The 21433-nt window shown below is 34.8% G+C and overlaps 2 protein-coding genes across 2 annotated transcripts; both read right to left on the bottom strand.

Annotated features, from left to right (window-relative positions):
* Nucleotides 1-4661: 4661 nt before the first annotated feature.
* On the bottom strand, nt 4662-5443 carry LOC116004928. The gene has a single exon (XM_031245129.1). It carries the CDS (start codon nt 5363-5365, stop codon nt 4910-4912), a length of 456 nt encoding a protein of 151 aa, XP_031100989.1. The 5' UTR covers nt 5366-5443; the 3' UTR covers nt 4662-4909.
* Nucleotides 5444-16187: 10744 nt separating this feature from the next.
* Nucleotides 16188-20571, bottom strand: LOC116005097 (protein SUPPRESSOR OF K(+) TRANSPORT GROWTH DEFECT 1-like). Its single transcript, XM_031245340.1, has 8 exons — nt 19940-20571; nt 19210-19315; nt 18168-18366; nt 17700-17768; nt 17554-17628; nt 17332-17430; nt 17094-17249; nt 16188-16551 (listed from the first exon to the last, which is right to left on the bottom strand). The coding sequence occupies exons 1-8, from the start codon at nt 20409-20411 to the stop codon at nt 16426-16428; spliced, it is 1302 nt and encodes a 433-aa protein (XP_031101200.1). The 5' UTR covers nt 20412-20571; the 3' UTR covers nt 16188-16425.
* Between the last annotated feature and the right edge of the window lie 862 nt (nt 20572-21433).

Here is a 21433-nt window from a genome sequence, read left to right as displayed (position 1 = left end):
TATAATACACATAATCATTATCTAGAATACACATAACGTTTGCCTATAATACATAGAATGTTTGCCCAGAATACACAGAATATTGACAGAAAATACACAGATGTTAGTCGACGCGGACGCGAATGACTCTAGGGAATTCATTATCTATAATACACATAATCATTATCTAGAATACACAGAATGTTTGCCCAGAATACACAGAATATTGACACAAAATACACAGAACTCATCCTCCTAACATTCGAATGCACAAACACATCACAACCTGTGTTAATAACATGAATACACAGAATATTGACACAAAATACACAGAACTCATCCTCCTAAACATTCAAATGCACAAACACATCACAACATGTGTTACTAACATGAATACACAGAACGGTTGCCTAGAATACACAGAACGGTTGCCTATAATACACAGAATGATTGTCTGGAATACACAAAATATTAACATAAATACAGAGATCGGGCGAAAGGGAAACGTGATTTCCAAAAAAATGGACGGTTAATTTACAATGCTCAAAACGACGCCGTTTACGTACGTGGTGCACATTGCTACGTTCACCGTGGTGCACGGTATAATTTGCCATTAGCCCACTGTCTGCCATGTCAATCGTTATATCGTGGACCAAGGTCCACACTGTGGACCCTGGTCCGAAACGACGTCGTTTTGATGTTAGTGGACGCGGACGCGAATGACTTCATGAAATTCATTGTCTAGAATACACAGAATCCTTGTCTAGAATACACATAATGATTTGAGTGAATACACAGAATATTGACACAATTACACAGAAATCATCCTCCTAACATTCGAATACACAAAACACGTCACAACCTATGTTTAAGCACCCCTAACATGAATACACAAAATTGTAGTCTACAATGCACATAATGCCTTCAAAAGATACACAGAATATGGAAACACCAAATACACAAACACATCACCCCTGTATTTAAGTACCACTAACATGAATACACAGAATCCTTGTCTAAAATACACAGAATGACTTGAAGGAATACACAGAATATTGATACAACTACACAGAAATCGTCCTCCTAACATTCGAATACACAAAACATGTCACAACCTATGTTTAAGTACCAACATGAATACACAGAATCGTAATCTGCAATACACAGAATGTTTTCAAAGAATACACAGAATATTAACACAAATACACAGAACGAACGAAACTGGAAATGTGATTTCCAAAAAAACAAACATTAATTAAAATGACCAAAACGACGTCGTTTTGGTATGGGGTGCATAATGAATTGTGCATCATGGTACACGATATAAATTGCCCTGCCATGTCATTATTGCATGGACCATAGTCCACACATCTTTGTGGCAATCATTATTGCATGGACCAAATCCACACAGCTGTGTGAACCATAAATAAAAAGTACATTTTCAATATACTAAAAGTACATTATTTTTGTACATAAAGTACATTATTTTAGAGTACATTATTTAAGTATTAAAAGTACATTATTTTATATATACTATGAAATAATATACCTTGAGTACAAAAATAATGTACTTTTAACATAATAAAAATGTACCTTATATTCATGGTTCACACAGCTATGTGGACCATGGTCCACAAAATAATTTGCCGTTGTGTGGACCATGTGTGAAACATAAATAAAAAGTACATTTTTAATATATTAAAATTACATTATTTTAGAGTATAATATTTAAGTATTGAAAATACATTATTTTATATATATTATGAAATAATACACCTTCAGTACAAAAATAATATACTTTTAATATAATAAAAATGTATCTTATATTCACAATACACTTGGTAGATCATAGTTCACGATATAATTTGTGCTCGATGTAAGGTTTAGATGACTTTTGGGCCCACGAAATTATATAGGTCTTAAACGCTTTATTTGTGAAAAAGTGGTCATAACTCATAATGTTTAGAAGAAGAAGTCTACGGTGGGCCTACGCAAAATTATATAGGTTACTTTAATGAGGCAAATAGTTGGCTGGAGCATAGAGGTTGTGGGAAGCTGCTAGCAAATACCAACTTTGTAACAAAATAATTGTTTATTTTATATATTAAAAAAAAAACAATTGTAGGAATGATTATTCTTATCCTACATCATGCCTATATAGCTACTTATTATATTATATCACAGAGTACCTAACTAGTAGAGAATGTACGACCATGATGCATATTTGTTTACGTAGAATATGAAATCTCACTTATTTAAAAATTTAATTTATATTTAAAATGATTTTTTTTACACTTTTGATTCAATTCTCTAGTTTAAAATCGATGTGGCGTATTGTCTAACTATTAAAAATGCGTGAGACTAAATAGTTGGGTCATTGCCAAAGACCTTATGGTCTAGTGGCACCCGGTGTCCCGGTTAACATTCCTATATGGATGATGGGAGTGGGTTCGAGCCTCAATGGAGTCAATTATTGACTCTTTGTGCTTCAGTAGGTTGAGAAAATAGCTATGAGTAGATACTACACTCTAACAGCATTAGTAGTACTTAAAAAAATAGTGTGGTCAAATTTTATTTATATTTTGATTTACTTCTTTTTTATTGCTTTTTTTTTTACACTAGTGATTCACGAGTTTAAAATCAATTAGATTTAGAATCTAACTATTGAAAATGTGTTACATTTAGTTTTCGAACTAAATGTTGGGGACCAAATTCAACCAATTTTAATATTTATTGTGCTGATTAAAAATAATAAATCACCGTTAAATCGAAATATCGAAATAAAGATATGATAAAAGTTGTGGTTACAAATGAGAACTTTTATAATGTTTATAGCATTATATATGCATTTTAGTTGTTGAATCAGCTGTATCAAAGGGTACCACCTCGATCGATTCTTGTGTTCCATAAGAATTTAGCTAAGGTGTGTAGTGACATAATATTTGATTAATGATTTGAAAATAATAATTATGTAGCATTACCATCACATTAGATAAAAATGTATAACTAAGTAGTGTTTTAGAGATATTTAAATTGTGTCTATTTTAATTTTTCACTGTTTTAATTTTTCACATTACCATTACATTTTATAGTTTGAAGAAATGTATAAATAAATTTATTTTTTTTTATTTTTTTTTTAAATTTATTTCTCCAATCAATAAACGCACTTGATGGAGATTTACATAGCGTATATTGTACTTATCAGTCCTATATGACCTAATATGTGCAGTTCCCAAACTCCCAAGTCGGGAAGGCAATCTTCCCAATTAGGGTTTTGGCTTTCAGAATGTCTATCCAATTAGGCACATTAGCCTAATTCATTCGAAGCCGCACATATCACAATCAACCTAACTAACCATTACCCAAATGCCATATCACCTGTGTTAGAGAGATCTCAACATGTGCTACTCCTTTTCACTATAAAATCCAACCTCCTCTTTATTAAGAGGATGTACTTCTAAACTAAGGATCTTAGTATATTTCTCAACTTGAGTAGAAGCTTCTTATTATCCCATATGCTTGTAACTGAATTATGTGCTTAGCTTCTTCATTTATAAAATCACCCTAATGTCACTCAAACTTATATAGTTATATATTGTCTTGCATACTTTAATCTCATAGCATATATAATCGTATCTTCAAATACGTACAAGTCCCTATCATAGATGGATCCTTTCATATTCTGTTTGTTGGTTTAAGTTTTTGAGCTCCGGTAATAACGTGAGGTCAAAGAGTCTCAAGCTATGATGTGGTAGGTGAAGATCGCAAAAGTCCTCTTCTTTCAGTATTTAATGCGCTATTCATAAGGGATGAGAAGAAATACATGTCAGGCGCTCGGCCTAACTGACACGTGTTATGCATGCAAAAGTGAGCTTGGTGGCGGTGCAGTGACACTCACGTGTCACGATGTTCCTGACTTGCCACTAAACCACTGCGGCCGGATCAGGGTCAAGAATCTAAGTTTATTCTCCAAGTGAACTTGGTCGGATCAGCCGTCCCGACTTAAATAAGTTAGTGTAGATCCTTCTAGGTAGGGAGAAAACTATTGCTAGTTAAGCATTTGCTCAATCTTCACACTTAGGTTGAGTCAGTTAGTCTTAAGGTCGGTCATGGTCGCGAACAGTTCCTCAGGGTAACTTAACTTGATAGTTGATACTGAGAAGGTATGCAATACGTATAGGTAGATATACCCAGAGAATATTCCTTACCACTTATATTTTGGATGAGGTGGAGGGCGTCAACCCAAACATGAAGTTATTGGTGCTTTGTAGTAGTTCTCTTCTTGAGCTGAGGATACCCATACAGTCATCATGCATCACTTGTCAGGCACCAAAAAAGGTGAACTCAGATCACTCAGGTTATCCTTATCCTTGAAAGGATAGCCTTTGCAAGATGAGATATACATGTCAAAGTGAATTTTTTTAAATGCTTAGGTGTATAGCAAGCTTGCTAAGTACATGTGGCAGTCTCTTTGTACTTTATTTATTTTTAAAATTATTTTATTATGCTAAGTGCATGTGGCAGCCATATAGTTAGGTCACTTTTGAAAGTGAGAAAATAGTGCAGAGTTGTAAGTAAAATAGTGAATAAATTGCAAATGTGTTGAGGCGGAAGTGAGATCTATTTTTAAAAGTGATGGAGTATTATAAGGATAAGGATAAGGATAGCCTCATACAACTTCCTTTACATTATTTATACATTATATATTTTTATTAATGACAATAATACAAAAAGTATACAATTTAATCAATGCGTTATTCCCCCAAAATATAATCTCATAAATTCGTACAATTTTTACTAGATGCCTAGAGGAAGTATATCCAAAGATTGATTTGAAGTTGAACGAAAATAAAGCACTGTTTGGATAAACTAAAATTATATATATTCACTGTACTCTAAACATGGACTGTGAATAACTCTCCGATCCCGTTTATTTGTGAACGACGACGTTAGGTGCTAACGTCGACATCGAGATCGACGTCTCTCTTCTCCGATCCCGGCGACGGGAAGCAACGAGAAACGCGGCAGCGGCGAGCAAACCGGCGCCGGTGACGCCGCACACCAAGCTGGCCACCAACAGCACCTCCTTCATTAGATGATGCTTCCTCTCACCGTCACGCGACGGCGACGCTTCTACCGTGTCGCTCCACCACGCGCCCGTCACGTTCTTCCCCTCCGGCAGCTCCAGCGGCGGCGGCGGCGTTCTCCCGAAGAACGAGAGCATGTCCAACACGTCCTGCTTTTTGGCCGGCTTCGAGGACTCCTGGTACGCCAGGCCGTGGTCCGACGGCCGGAGCTCTCTGCCGCCGGCTGCGTGGCGGAGATTATCAACGGAGATCAGAATCGCAAATAATACGACGACGTAGCGGAAGCAATGACGCTCCATTTCACTGTGTAGAAGCGAGAAAGATGCTTTTTCTCCTTCCCTTCTATTCCTATTGTGTATTGTCACTAATGTGTGAAGATTCCGACACAACTTTATTATATGGATAAAGTTTGATTAATAAAAGCTTTTATTAAATATTAATATGACGCATAATTAGCTAATTTTAAAATAATATGAATTGATAAAATTTTTTCTGTGGTTATATATTTTAAGTAGAGCGTTTTTTTTTTTTAATCTTAGATTTACTATACACTATGATATAAAGAATTCTATAGGTTTAGCTTGTCGTATAAAATCTTAATGCGGTTTATTCTCATGTGTGATTTGCGGCCAATTACACATGAGTAGAGTTTACTCAGTACACATTCTTTTCTCTCGTCACCCAATTAATAAAAAAGAATTCTCCACATTTAAAAAAAAAAAATCTTCCATTCATTATGTATTTGTGGATTAAGTGATTTCCTAACTAAATATTACTATCATTTATCTTTCTTACTCAAATGTCTTGAAAATGAAATAAATAAATATATATATATATAGAATATATAACCGACTTAATCTCTAAAAGGATGGGGCTTGCAAAGTGATGTGGCATATTATGTGAAAAATATTTTTTCTTATTATTATTAGTTGCTTATGTGTATTGCAAGCTTGCAAAGTATAAAACAAGTTGTCATATGAGAGCATGCAACAACCTTTTTGTACTTTATTTTATTTTATTTATTTATTTTATTATTATTGTGTTATTATATTATGATGTGATGTGAAAACGGGATCATTTTGAAAGTGAGAAAGTATTAGATGAATGTAGAGAAAATAATGAAGAAATTACAAATTTGATAATGTGAAAATAAGGCTCATTTTTAAAGTGGGAGAATATTGCATAAATAAAGAGAGCCTAAACCTACAAATATTTAATCATTTATCTATTAATTAATATCATGAATATCCTCATAAAATTCAAGTCAATATTTATTATTTTTATTTAAATTATAAATTCCTCAAATAATTGGATTGAACATATTAGATAAGGGATTATGAATCTTGATTAAATATGAATTAAATATCTTAGATATTTGAATGGTTGAGATCCATATATATATATATATAGTTGGTTACTGGTTACACGTAAGTGGGACTAACTACTTATTTTCACAAAATGGGAACAGGTAAGTTGTCATATCCAAGTCTCAAACACAACGGGCTGTTACATGTTATAATGTTGGAAAAATGATGTTACATAATTAGACAGTGTGCCAAACAACCAATACCAATATTTAACAATTTAATAAACTAATTTCTCACCTCACACTACTATTATTATATTGTTTGTTCATATATAGTTACCAACCCAATGCTTGCATGCTAGTGTAGAGTGTTGAAAATTGTAGCAAAAATCGCGTTTTAAGTATTTATTTTGTGGTATGTGGGGTCTACTTTTGATTTAAATCGAATCAAAGTATATTTGAGTTCTTCGAAGTGAGACAAAGATTAGAATTTGTACGCTAAAAACGGATAATGAGTTAATGCAAAATTGATTATCAAAGTAGACTCATTTAAAGTTTAGGGTGAATTTGAAAATCCGAAAAAAGATATTTCTATTTCGGGTTTTCATTGTTTGGCAAAGAGTGAAAAATGTAAGTCAAAGAAAAATGATCGAGTGCTTAGTTAATGGAAAATAACCTCATTTTCTGCTTAGAAAATGGCTTCCACTCTTTTTTGGGAAAAGTCATTTTTCAATTCTCACACCACCACTACCACCACCACACCACCACCACCACCCTGCCACCACCACACTGCCACCATCGCCACCACCACTTCCACCACACCACTACCACTACCACAAGCACCACCACACCACCACACTTGAAATGAAAATATTTTCTGAAAAATAACTCATTTTTCAGAAATCATTTTTCTAATTTCTAAACGCACCCTAAATTTAGAAAAATGAGATATGAGATGGTTTAGATCTCACATTAGAATGGAAAGTATGTTTATACTAATATTAATATATATATATATATATATATATATATATACACACACGCACGCACGCGCACAAGAGTTTAAGTTATATAGTATAAACACTTTCTTTCGTGTACGGAGAACATAATCCTAACTAGCTAATAATAGACCATAAAAAGGTAAGCTACCATTATCACTACAAAAGCTCGAGCACCTAAATGAGATGCCTTCACAAGATGATCTGCTGTCTCTTATATATTATGTTGATGGACCACATAGCGCACACTAACCTCCCATTGTTGGCAGTTCCTTTCAACATACCTCAATAAGATTTTCCTGAAACCTCTTTCTCAAGCCAACTTTAACCCTTTTCCTAAAACCTCTTTCCCAAAAATATTAATTTTTCCTTTATAATTTTACCTCACAATGTTCATCTTTTCATGTAATAATAATTTTTTTTATATTTATTAGCTAATTATAACATTAAAAAATAAATATACTTATTAATTAAATAAATAAAAAAAAGCAAACAAACAAACAAATTAAATATTATCATGTAAAGAGGTAAAAACCATAAAATTAAGAAGGGAATATTTCAAAATAGTCATCTATTAAAGAGTTTATTCCATTAATAATCGTTTGACTATTGACCTTTACCAATTTTAATTTCATTCTGGATTTTCAATTTGACTATAACTGGGCCTTTGACTATTGATTTTGTTCAAAATTTAGTCCTCCAGTTAAATATCAATTTAGTAAATATTAAATTTAAAGGTAATAATGTAAAATTGTAGTTATTCATATTCTCACTAATGATGAAACCAATATATTAATTTTTGTGAACCCAATTTGCCCTTCTCAATAACAAGTCAATTTTTTACATTATTACCTTTAAATTTAATGTTTACTAAATGAATATTTAATTGAAAGACTAAATTTGGAACAAAATTAATAGTTAATGGTCCATTTATGGTCAAATTAAAAGTCGAGAACGAAAATTGATAAATATCAATACTCAAGGAACTTTTTATAGTCCAATTGAAAGTTGTGAATAAAAATTGATTAGTATCAATAGCCAATGAACCATTTCTGAAATGAACTCATAATTGAAATTAAAAGTGAAAACTTTTTCAAGATCGAATGAATCATCACTTGTGGGAATCAAATCCGAGTTCTCTCAGAATTCTTCCCCACAAAGATAACTCACTTGCCACTTGAACTACTCCATTAGGTTACTTTTTTACTAGACATTAAGTAGTTTAAAGTATGATTTTAGATGACGAGAAAAATCCATGGTCACTATTCAATGAATGTGTATTGAAGTAATTATACTTTTGTGTAATAGCTTACAAATCATACAAGAGAGGTAAATTACCCTATAAGCCCTCACAGATATGCTTCTTTTTTTTTTTTTTTGAGTGCTATTGACTCTGTTACAATGCAGTATCTGTTCATAGATTACTTTCTCAACCAAATGAAGCACAAAGAGTCAATACTGTCTCCATTGAGATTCAAACCCACCCCCTCCCATGTAGGGGTTCAATCGGGTGCCACTAGACCACAAGGTCTTCTTTTTTTTCTTTTTTTTTTTTTAAAAAAATGAAAAGTAGAATGATATTGTTGGTGTAAAACTACACTATAACAAATGTAGTTGGGTGTTGGGCAATTTCAGAACTTGAGTGTTTGTCAAGTCTCGTCACTTCTCATTCCAATATATATACAACTAGCAATTTACATGTGCATTGCACGAACTTAAATTTTTATATAATGAGTGTTTAAGCAAGCAAAAATGATTAAGATACTAAGCATCAATATAACCAGGGAGTTGTTTCATATACACAGTTTCAAACAGATCCCCATTAAGAAAAGCATTATGGACATCAAATCGTCTAATAACCTAACTAGAGGATAAAGCTAAGGAAAGAAGCAACCTGACAGTAATGGGTTTAACCACTAGGCTAAATGTATCAAAGAAATCATGTCCATGCACTTGATTGAACCCTTTTGCTACTAATCTTGCTTTGTGTCGCTCAATGGAACCATCTGCCTTTCGTTTAGTGCGAAATACCCACTTACAACCAATAATATTCATATTTGTTCGAGAGGGAACAAGGGACTATGTTTGATTCTGCAGAAGAGCATTAAATTCTTGGTTCATAGCCTCGCGTCGTTTTGGATATTTAAATGCTTGAGTGTAACAAGTGGGATCCATAGAGCAAACCTGAACATTTAAAACTGATGGAGGAACCTGGACTGACTATGAGTGGTCATCGAGTGAGACTGTGTGGTGGGCTTCATGAATTTTCCTCGCAGTCGGCCACGAGGCCGTCTGTCAAGCTGCCCAAGCAACGCATTCGAATCTCGCCCGGACTGCCTAGTCGCTAGATTCGGCTGGTGAGTAGATTGCCCAGGCACAACTACTTTACTGTTAGGTGGTCTCGGCCTGGCAATGGGCGGCTGCACCTGTGCAGCAGTGGCCGTACCAACAGGTTGGAGAACTGATTCGGCGTATGGTACGTTCTGCACTATGAAGGGTTTGGTGCCTGCAAATTTTCCTTAGTAGCAAAGGGAAAAATACTTTCACCAAATCGCACATGCCTGCACACGTAAACCTTATTAGTATGTAAGTCAATGCACCTATACCCCCAAAAAGACTCAAGATATCCTAGAAAGACACATGGAGAAGACCTATATGACATTTTATGGCGATTATATTGTCGTAGATAAGGGTAACACAGGCAACCAAAGACACAAAGAAAAGAATAGGATAGAGGGGATTTATGCAACATTAAGTGAAGAGTGGAGTTATTTAACACAGTAGATGGCATTTTATTTATTAAATAAACAGAAGTCTCAAAAGCAAAATCCCATAATTTATATAGAACATACGCACGAGCCAAAAAAGTCAATCTTGTTTCATCAATGTGTCTATGTTTTCGTTCAACACGACCATTTTGTTCATGAGTATAGGTACAGGATTGTCTATGAACAATTCCTAACTAAACAAAGGTAGAGTGTAACTTTTTATATTCAACCCCTAAATCAGATTGCATGGATTTAATTTTTCTATTGAAGGAGCATTCAACCATAGTACGAAACTTATCAAAGATGGCATAGAGATCATATTTTAATTTCATGGGAAAATACCAGGTATAACGAGAGTAATCATCCACAAAAATAATAAAGTAATGATAGCCATCAGCAAATAATAAAGGAGCTAGACCCCAAATATCTGTATATATTAAATCAAGAATATTCGAAGTAGATGACTCAACACGTGGCAATGGGAAACACGTAGATTTGCCAAATTGACACGCATTACACAAACTGGAATTACAACGAATAGAATTACTAGACCCACTAACCGAAAAAGACTGAAGAATACGATGTAAAACACGATGGTGTGGATTCCCTAGACGATCATGCCACACAGACGCAGATGTACGAGCATAAAGAAACGCAGATGGAGATAAACTGGTTATAGGAAGTGTGTATAAGCCCCCAGAGTTATTGCCCCATAGTAGAATTTCCTTAGAATTAATGTCTTTCACAACGAAAAAAGAGGGGTGAAACTCAAAAAATACTTTATTATCTATTGCAAATTTTTGAACAGACAATAAAGAGGTAGACAAACGAGCAACATGAAGAATATTAGATAACTGAAAAGACCTAGATGAGGTAGTAAATGAAGCATGACCAATATGATTAATAGATAAACCCTTGAGAATCATTATCATGACCTTGATACATTAAATTTTCATGGGGAGGAGGATCATAGCATATGTAGCATGCGGTAGTTGTATGACCATAACGACCACAAATCTGACACTAGGTCTGAATACCACTGTGACCTCCTTGTTGCCGACCGTCGTCGCCACCGTGAAGACTGCTGTCATCGCCTCCATGATACGGTTTGTCGCTACTACCGCTGCAACCACTGGTGCCGCGTTGCGACTGCCTGCCTCGCTGGACCGTGTAGGCTGCCGGCGACGAGCCACCAGAATCGTTGTTGTTGATGAATTCCTATGCACCGACAAAGTCGACCAGTTATTGAAGCGTGATAGCTTGGCCGCGAACCGCTAGCGACGCGATTAAGTTGAGATACTCCGATCGAAAGCCACAAAAAACATATAGATTCATCTCGTCTAGACTGACCGGTCGTCCAGCCTAGGCGAGATCCTTCATAACCACTTGTGCACGACCAATATAATGGATTATAGAGGAGTCGCCTTGCTGAAGGGTTTGAAGTTAACCAAGAAGATGGAGCGACCATGCTCATGAGGAGGATGCTAATGACTGTTCTTTTGACACCCAAACATGTCGTGATATCCGAAGGCCAACGGTAAGATACATAACCTCTTTTGAAAGCGAGGAAATTAACATAAACATCAAAGCCTGATCATGACAAAATCACACTCATGAGCCGGATTTGCCAGCGGTAAGACGCTAGCGATGGTAGGGAGGAAGGCATCTAGGCATGGATAACTACCATCAATGAACCCCATCAGCCCGTGACCTTGGAGAAAAGGCATTACTTGTGTTCTCCAAAACAAAATGTTTTTGTTGTTAAGCTTAATACTGATCAAGTGATGAGCAGTAGAAAGCGAATTAATAGCCTTAACAGATCCGCCAGCCATGGGAACAAGAGAAACCCTAGCTAACTAATATTATATGAGAACTGTATTAAATGAACAGTAATTACAAATGTACAAACTGTGGAAATATATACAAGAGAGAATCATAGCTAGGGAGACTAGGATAGGTAGTCATAATCTGACTCAAATAAATAGAGTCCTAATATAATGAAACAAATACACTCCATCCATATCATACTTGTAAATGTATAAGATAATTAGACTCTTAAAAGTCTGGAATTTATGTCTCCCTCTAAACAATACATTAGAGCTCATCGTCATAGATATTAATGTGATTTCCTAGCTTGATATTGGATTCGCGATCAAGAACTCTACAGCACAGTACAAGTCACGCTCCATTTTCTAGTTTTTTGTTCAATTGGTTATTTTTTGAAGTGTAGGGCTATTCTTGGTTGATTTTAGATGTAGTGGGGTTTGGGAAATGGATGGAAAACGTGTATATGGATGAATAGGGAAGCCTGATGGCTCTTATTTTATACTATATTTCATCCCGGCCCACTATTAACCTCCTTTTATGTTCAATTCAAAGTGTTTTATTGGGTTTTTTAATTAAAAGATGTATTTTGTTCTTAGTTTCGCCGAAATTCACTTTGGAGAGAGGAAATAGCAAATTAAAGGAAGCAAAAGTTGATTAAAAAAAGGGAGCAAAAAGGCATGAAAAAAGAGAACAAGGAAGCATACTGGGAGGAAAACGTGCAAAAGGAGCAAAGTCGTAGACCTTAGAGTGGAGGCGAATGCACGCACGGGCAATGGCACGCCTGTGCGTAGCCAGTGCATAAAGCACTAGCTGGAGTTAATATTCCGCAAAGCCCTGAATGCCCGTGCCATGCCAGTGCGCTCGCACAGGTAGTCGCACGCCTGTGCGGCGCCAGTGCGTCGAACCCTAGAACAATTCTCTTTTTTTCTAGATCTAACAGTAAGTAGCTACAATAGGCAAACCATATTTCACTCCTAAATTTCTAAATAGGTTTTAGCTTAGGTTTTACTCTTTTCTCTTGAAGAAATTGTGTTGTTTTCATCCTACACTCTTGGATTTGAGTGGGTCTTTACTACATCAACTTGAATTTTACAATACAGAAGTTTTCTTTCATTTATCTTGTTTGGATTTATGATATATATTGCTATTATATATGAGTTTTGTTGTTGTGTTCATGCTTTACAATTGTGAGTAGTCAGTTTAGAGGTTTGGATTAGGGTTGTATTACTATCCATGTGTTTAAATATGTATCGTTCCAATTTTATCTGATGTCTTCGAAGAGACATGTGTTTAAATATGTGAATCTTGCATATAGGTAGAAAACCCATTTCTAGGGTTCATAATTGTGAAGAAGTGTGTTTTTTTATCTTGTTGATCCTTGATGTGCAGCAAGGGTTGGCTTGTCTTGGAGAGTGAAACACACCAATGAGAGTTGGGTGAGGAGCTCAAGCCATCCTCTTCACAACCTCATTTTTCACAGTCTGGAATTCCTCTTAGAATGCTAGAATTGACATGGAAGGTGCAAAGCACATATCCAACTGAATTTGAAGTAGATGTGACTTAATTTGCTCATGTGACACGAAATTGGACCTCTTTAAATAATTTTTTCACTTATTTTAGGCTAACTTATTGTTCCAATTCATGCAGAATAATCAAGATGGCACATTCCTTCACCATAGTAAAGCAATTGACTAACTTTATTGCATGTTAAAAAGATGATAGTTTTGGTCCCTTTTTTATTTAAAATGTACAGCCTTGATTCTCAACAAATATTATTTATCATTAATCTATCTGTAGTTTAAAAGATACTCCATGTGTTACTAAGTCATATCATTTTAAATGTGAGTTGAATGACTACACAGCTCACCGTTGAATAAGGAAAGAATGAAAAATCAGTAACATATAATTTTCGTTCTCCATCGCATGATCATATATATGTTATATTGCATTATGACTTAAATTCAATGAATGCTTTGTTGCTCTATTTGCCCATATACTTTGGGGTATATGCATGTCTAAGATACTAATGCTACCATATGACAAAAATGGAGATTGGAAGGGAAATAATAATAATAATAATAATAATAATAATAATAATAATAATAATAATGTAAAATTGGATGTATATTGTTGTTGGTAGTGTAGGGCGGGATTAATGGAGTCACATATAGCCATAGCTGCTTCGATCATCATCACATGGTAAAAGCAAAAGGGGGAGAGCGAGATATCATGTTTTATTTTGTTCAGGGGTACCTATCGTTTCTGGACTACATCCTATCTCTCTAATATCTATACTCTACCAACCCACCTACAAATTCGCTGGCTATTTGCTGAGTTCTGCAATTTATATCATAGATCCGGGTCCACATAATATTATGGACTCTAGATCAAAACGACGAGTTACAAAATTCATGTTTATAACGTATAAAATTTTATAACACAAGATACAAAAAACCACAGCACAAAACACATACGAATGTTATATATTTACTTATTTTCAAATCTGATTGAGGTACATAATTTGTGTTCATAGACACTGAATTCCAGAACACAGAGACACATAAATTCATAACATATGACACAATTACTAAATTGTTTCAGGTACAGAATTCATACTAAAGTATAAAATTTCATAACACAAAACACACAAACTCACAACATAAGACACATACACATGTAATAGGAAATATTCTCCGAGTTCGACCTCCCTATACTCCACAACCTTGTTCGGTAGTCGGATAAGGGTCATGTGTTTGGGTCAAAGTCAGTTAGGGGTCCCTTTTCTCTACTCTGATCTCCCTCTCTAGATTCAAGAACAACTATAAATAATACAACTTCTTTGAGCTAAACTCTCAAGAATTTCATACTCTTTTGTACATTTATATACACCAAATACATTCAAATTATTTTACTATCAACATGCTTTAGGGTTCACAGAGTACTGTGAACCCTGGCATATAGTATAAGGATTGGTTGAGGTCCTCTCCCCTACACTCATTTCCTATTCCTATAAACTAGGAGTTTATCTTATAATGTTTGACAATTTAATTACTTCATAATCACATGCATATTTAGCATTACACATGAAACTGGATAAGTATTTTAACCTATAATTAATTGTTGTAGTAATTGGATAAGTATTTTAACCTATAATTAATTGTTGTAGTAATTATGTCTAACTAGATATACACATGCATATAAAACACTTATTAACTCATTAAATTGATATAAATCCAAAGAAGAAACTATTTTTTAAAATTTTATTTGTTAGTTTATTAATTTGAATAGAAAATTCAATCGATAAATTATACAATGCATCATGACTCACCTTGCAATGTGAATCTTGGTCTCAAATGATATTCAAATTATGCGTTTAAAATTAACAAATTATGTACATGCAGTTAAAATATTATGTTCATGTAGTTAACAGATTATGTGTGTACCTACAATTAAGATATTATGTGCATATATGCAATTAATATATTATGTCTCTTCAACTTATTTACAAAAGACACATATGGCCCTGTTTAGTAACATAATTGGCTTATCAGCTAATTTTGACTTATTTGACTACTATTACTTATTTGACTTGGACCCTGTTTGGTAAATGACTATTAACTGATTGGGTTAAAAGACATAATTAATTGATAATATTAGTTGATTGTAGAAAAGTGTTTGGTAAATTAGCTGTTAGCTGATAGCTGTTTGATATAATTTCTTTTCTCAAAAAGCTAATTGAAAAGACTACTTTGGGTAACCTTTTGAAATTTAGTATTTTGGAGTTACAAAAAGCTTATTAACTAAACCCTTATATTAATTTTTTAACCAAGTCAAACAATTAATAATGGTTAAATAGGCCAAAATTGGTTGATAAGCCAATTATTTTCCAAACAGGGCCTTGGTTAAACAATTAATATAGAGGTTTGATTAATTAACTTTTTGTAACACCTTATTACTCCAAAATGCTAAAATTCAAAAAGTTGTTCCAAGCAGCTTTTTCAATCAACTTTTTGAAAAAATCATTTTGTATGTAATCAACTAATATTATCAACTAGTCAAGCCCACTAACTCAATCAATTAACAGCTATTTACCAAACACCCCATACACATAATTTTAAAACCAAAATTCACAATGCAAGATTAATCTTGATCCATAATATAACAATTGTCAATACTTAAGATTATATATGGATGCTATGACAAAAGCTCATAAATATATATGTTTGAGAAGACAACTTATTCATTTCTTTTTTGGTTATTAATTTCAAGGTTTGTCATTTTGAGCTTAAGAAGAAAACACTAATCTGTATAAAGGTGAGAATAAATATATTTGGAAAAGAGTGGAACCAAACTGCAATTCATGAATATTTTTCATTCCATGAGTCTTCTTCGAAGAAAGTAGAAAGCCATACAACATACATGAGATCCAGCCTGCAAATATATATATATATGCCAGCTCCTCAACCCTCTTCTCCAAACTCTTTTGTAAATCTTTCATGCACATCAAGATCCGCTTTGCTCACAGTTGGTCTTTGACGTGCAAGCACCTTGTCAAAATCTGTCTTCGTGATGGGTGGGGGAATGATCTGCAGGCATTGATCGATTATAACCATTTATAAATTTTTCACAAAAACTTGTGTGAGAATATTTTACACAAGACCAACTATTAGCTTAAAGATCAACAATTCCCAATTAGAGTTTATCAGCTACCAGAGACCTCCAGTTCAGAGTACAAATTCTCCTCCTGGTTTCCCCCCATTCAAAGTGCCAACATTGATATTGAAAAAGGGATCAAGGAAGACAAACTAGGAAACCTTATTTTATCATGCCAATGTGCCATATCTCCAATTATATTCGAACTTTGTCCTGGTCACCACGCATATATAGGTGCATCTAATGGAAGTAGATCACCCCTTTTCACGAATAAAGCTCTAATATTTGTACTCTCAAAAAAAAATTATTGATCCAGTAAATATATCTAAGAAATCCGCATTGAGTTTTTTTTTTTATAAATATAAAAACTTCATGAGATGCTCAAATGCTCCAGCTAAGACCATATCCAGAGAATACAAATGTCATCGACTTAACTTTTATTCTCAATTTGACTATATATGTTAAAACAATATACCTTTGAGGCGAGTCCTTTTGCAGCAAGCTCCTGCATACTTGTCTGGACTGCACCTGGATGCTTTGGTCCACATGGCATCCATGTATCATTAGAAGTCTTAATGAAGAACATAGCATCTTGGGTTTTGCGTACAGGTTCAAAGAGGACATCCTTAACCTATTGAAGCAGCAAATAAATAAGAGAGACAATCAACAGACATTGTAGATGTAAGCCAGCAGGACCATTAAGCGACGCTTACACAAACAGATATATCTGAACCAGAAAAACCTTCTGTTTTATGAGCCAAATCCTCAAAGTCACTTTCGCTCAAATTGTGGGGGGTGTCTCCTAAATGAACCTAAACAAGTGGCATGAGCCATAACATAAGAAGAGTAAGTAAGAGTAAGGTTATTACTGACCTTCCAGGACAACTAAACTATACCAACCAAACTACCAAAGAATGAAGAGCAACTGCATTTACCTTGAACATGTGTTGCCGTGCCTTCACATCTGGAAGTGGAATGTATATCCTTTTATCAAATCGTCGCCGGATTGCCTGTAAAAGAAAATAAGTGTTAAAAGTAAAATCAAAATGGTTATGAATGTATGTTTTGAATTATTCTTCACCTGATCAAGAGCATATGGAGTATTTGTGGCTGCAAGGACAAGAACTTTGTCATCATTATGTCCAACCCCCTGTAAATGTAATGAGTATAAGATAAGCTCTAGTATCAAACTAATGAAGATTTAAACAAGCACAAGCATGTCTCTAGTGTCATCAACCAAATACTAATAGATCCAGTTTGGTATAAGAACCAAAGCTACCTCTCTCTTTTAAATAGCATATAATATTCAAATAAACAAGGAATCTAGTCAGGAAAATGAAAATAACAAGTCCACAACCACAAGACTCTAAAACCTTTTATTATTATTATTTTTCTGATGACTATAGTCTAAAAACGTATAAAGAATTAAAAGAAGGACGAATATAAAATAGTTTTAACATGCATATTACAGGCACAGCATTTTCTTTTCCCTTTTTCTTGTTTTTATTATTTTTAGGGGGTAAAGAGGGTAGGGTAGTTTGGCAGTTACCTGCATCTGCACAAGTAGTTCTGTTTTAATACGTCTGGAAGCTTCGCTCTCATTTCCTTCACCACGCTGTCCGCACAAGGAATCTATTTCATCTATGAATATAATGGAAGGAGCACTTTCGCGAGCCATTTGGAAAAGGTTAGAGACAAGCTTTTCACTTTCTCCCATCCACTTTGAAACTAGGTCTGATGACGATACACTGCACCAAAACAAAAGTTGGCACTTGCCAACTTTATAGCCTAAGTTCCTCAAGCATATAAAATCTTAAGAGAATACATGCACGAATGAAACAAATCTCACTGTGAGCATATTCATAGTAGCCACCTTGAGTATGCACAGTGGTCTCTATTTTTACTAAATTACTAACATAAAGTATCAGAACGATTATCTGTGCACAACTCACAAGTGCTAAATACGGCAAGTCCTTCAGGCTAGCAAGAACAGAATTATTTTAAATTTTCACAGGTAAATAAGTTTAATAAGGCACCAATGGCATGCAACTCAGATACAGGAAAAGGGAACCCCAATCAACCCACAAAGGTTCTCACAACTGATCCCATTTCACAAAAATATGGGAAGAATTGCAAAACAACAAAGGAAGCGCCAACCCAGTAAACCCAATGTACCACCCAACCTAGTAGAATTCTAGCAGAAGCAAAAATATATGACTTGAGTGAGAAGGTGAACATACATTATTGAAAAGCTAATAACAATTACAAAGTGATAAACTCTCCAACCAGCAAATTCTTAGTTCAAACATTAGCCCCACCAAACATGGACAATTAGATTCATGCTGTACAAATATACTGAACACAACAGAAACTCCAAACTCCAAAGTAAGCAAGCAAGAAGCACAGATACCAGCATAGGAAGAAGAAAAAGATGTTCAGTAATTTAATATTTGCAATGGGGATAGAGAAGCTCAAGTCAATTAGAGGAGGACTTGATGTGATTGACATACTGCTCAAGTTTTAAAATAGAAAAGTTCTTTGGACAGCTGCACTGATACCACTGTTAGGTTGCACGTAGGAGAGCCATATACCTGAAAAAAGTGGACTCTGCTTCAGTAGCAACAGCCTTGGCTAAATAGGACTTCCCTGTTCCAGGAGGACCATATAAAAGAAAAGCTCTCCATGGTCGTCTTTTGCCTGTAAAGAACAAAAAGGAGGAGACCAAAGTTCACTAACCCATATAAACTAAAACATCAATTTCACAAGGAAAAACAAAATAAAAACTTGAAAATAGCACATATCGTATATCCATAATGTATTTTTATGGAGTAGAAAACTTAGATTAAGTACTTTTGTGTATTTGCCAGGGAGTTCTCCAATCAATTTATAACATGTGGGTGCAAGTAATATACTTTGGAGCAACAACAACAGATTTATGAAAGTATTGAAATTATTCCTGAGAACTAGACCTTCAGCTCGGGGATGAAAGCATCTACACCAGCAAAAGCAGGAAGCTCATACAGTAATAATTAATAAATCTTCTAACCAGCTGAGCTGAGCTCAAACTCAAACTCAAACTTGCTCAAAGTAAAACCATTACAAATACACATAGTTCAGTTTATTGGCATCTTGAAGCAGTTGATCATCAATAGCTAATGCAACCAATTCCATGGCAGAGCTAATTCATATTCTAAATAACATAACTAGTAAAAGGAAACATCAATATAGCAATCAACTTCACAAACAAAACATGGCATACAGACAGACACATAACCAAATGAAGTAAGATAATATTAAACATGCAACCCTAAAAGACCTCACCGGTGAAAAACTGTGGAAACTTGACAGGCAAAATCACGGCCTCCTGCAAGGCCTGCTTGGCGCTCTCGAGCCCAGCAACATCATTCCACTTCACATTAGGCTTCTCCCTAACGATCGCGGAATTCAATCCAGCCCGAAGCTTAGCCTGATCGGGATCCTCCCCGTCCTCCCCCCCATCCTTGGGCTTGGACTTGGGCTTGGCAGCCACGGCAGCATCCCCTCCGTTGGAACCGGGCCCCGTTCCGCCCTCGTCAAGCACAGCTCGGATTTCCTCGGCGCGGCGCAAGTACTCGGTGAACTTCTGGGTGATCGCCTCCTTGATCTTAGGGTTCTTCTCGTACTTGAGGTGAGTCTTGAAGTATTCCAACGCATTCATGTAAAGCGGAAATGCCTTGGCGTAGTTCCCAGCATTGTCTTCCTGCACTGCTTGCCTCACGTACTCAATCGCTTGCTCCTTGAAGTTACTATACATCCTTGATTGCACGCATACGCATGTATGAATGAATGCGAGCGAAGAGGAAATGGAAACCCTAGAAATTGGGATCGGAGCTGCGTGAGATTTTAATTAAGATTTTCAATTTCAAATCTGTAATTACATGAAAATTCTGGGTAAAGTTTTTATGATACTCAGATTTTGAACTTTATTGCTGAAATAGACGCTGGTGGTACACTGGTACGACCGGGTTACGCGTATTTTATAAAACAACTAAAAACAGTGGGTGACAATAATACTACGTGTATAGTGTACTCGCTTTTAATTTTATTTTTTTCTCTTTTGATTATTAAATGCACACTAATAATTTAAAATAATGTTCCAATAATGTATAAATATGATTTTGAAACTTTGAATACGAGTTTTCGAATTTTTTTGAGATTCAATAATTTATTTAGTTCATATAGAATATTTAGTGAAAAATTTTTAAGTTGGTGGAAACTTTGAACACATTTTATTAATGATTTCAAATGAGAATATATATGTTGTGAATGATAAATTTTCTGTATTTATAGATAAGCTGAGTGTTAGAGCAACAATAAGGGTAGAAATATATAGGTTGTGAATGATAAATCTTTTGTATTTATAGATACACTGAGTGTTAGAACAATAATAAGGGTAGAAATTCAAAACGAGTCATTGTTGGTCCAACTAGAAGAGAGGGATTGAAAGAGTGAGAAAAAAAATCAACGATTTACCTGTTCAATAGGGCGCATGAAGGGCACTTCATACGCCAAGCATGTGCGCAAATTATTCTGTGGATTCAAGTCCACCTTGCAAAGTGGAATCAGATCTAAAATACACAATTTAGATATTGAATGTTGACAATTCAAATTGTGAACATTCAGTATATAAATTGTGAACATTCAATATGTAAATGGACACGAGTCCAACCTGTGTCTATGGTATAACTATTGAAACATGGGCCAGGGCTATTTTTGCTTAAATAATACGGAGTATAAAAAATTGTGCAAATTTTTTTTAGCATAATAACCCATAAA

The sequence above is a fragment of the Ipomoea triloba genome, chromosome 14 (genome assembly GCF_003576645.1).
Source record: "Ipomoea triloba cultivar NCNSP0323 chromosome 14, ASM357664v1".
In the NCBI taxonomy this organism is placed as follows: Eukaryota; Viridiplantae; Streptophyta; class Magnoliopsida; order Solanales; family Convolvulaceae; genus Ipomoea; species Ipomoea triloba.
Note: the sequence above shows the minus strand (reverse complement) of the source record. Positions and strands in the feature narration are given on the sequence as shown.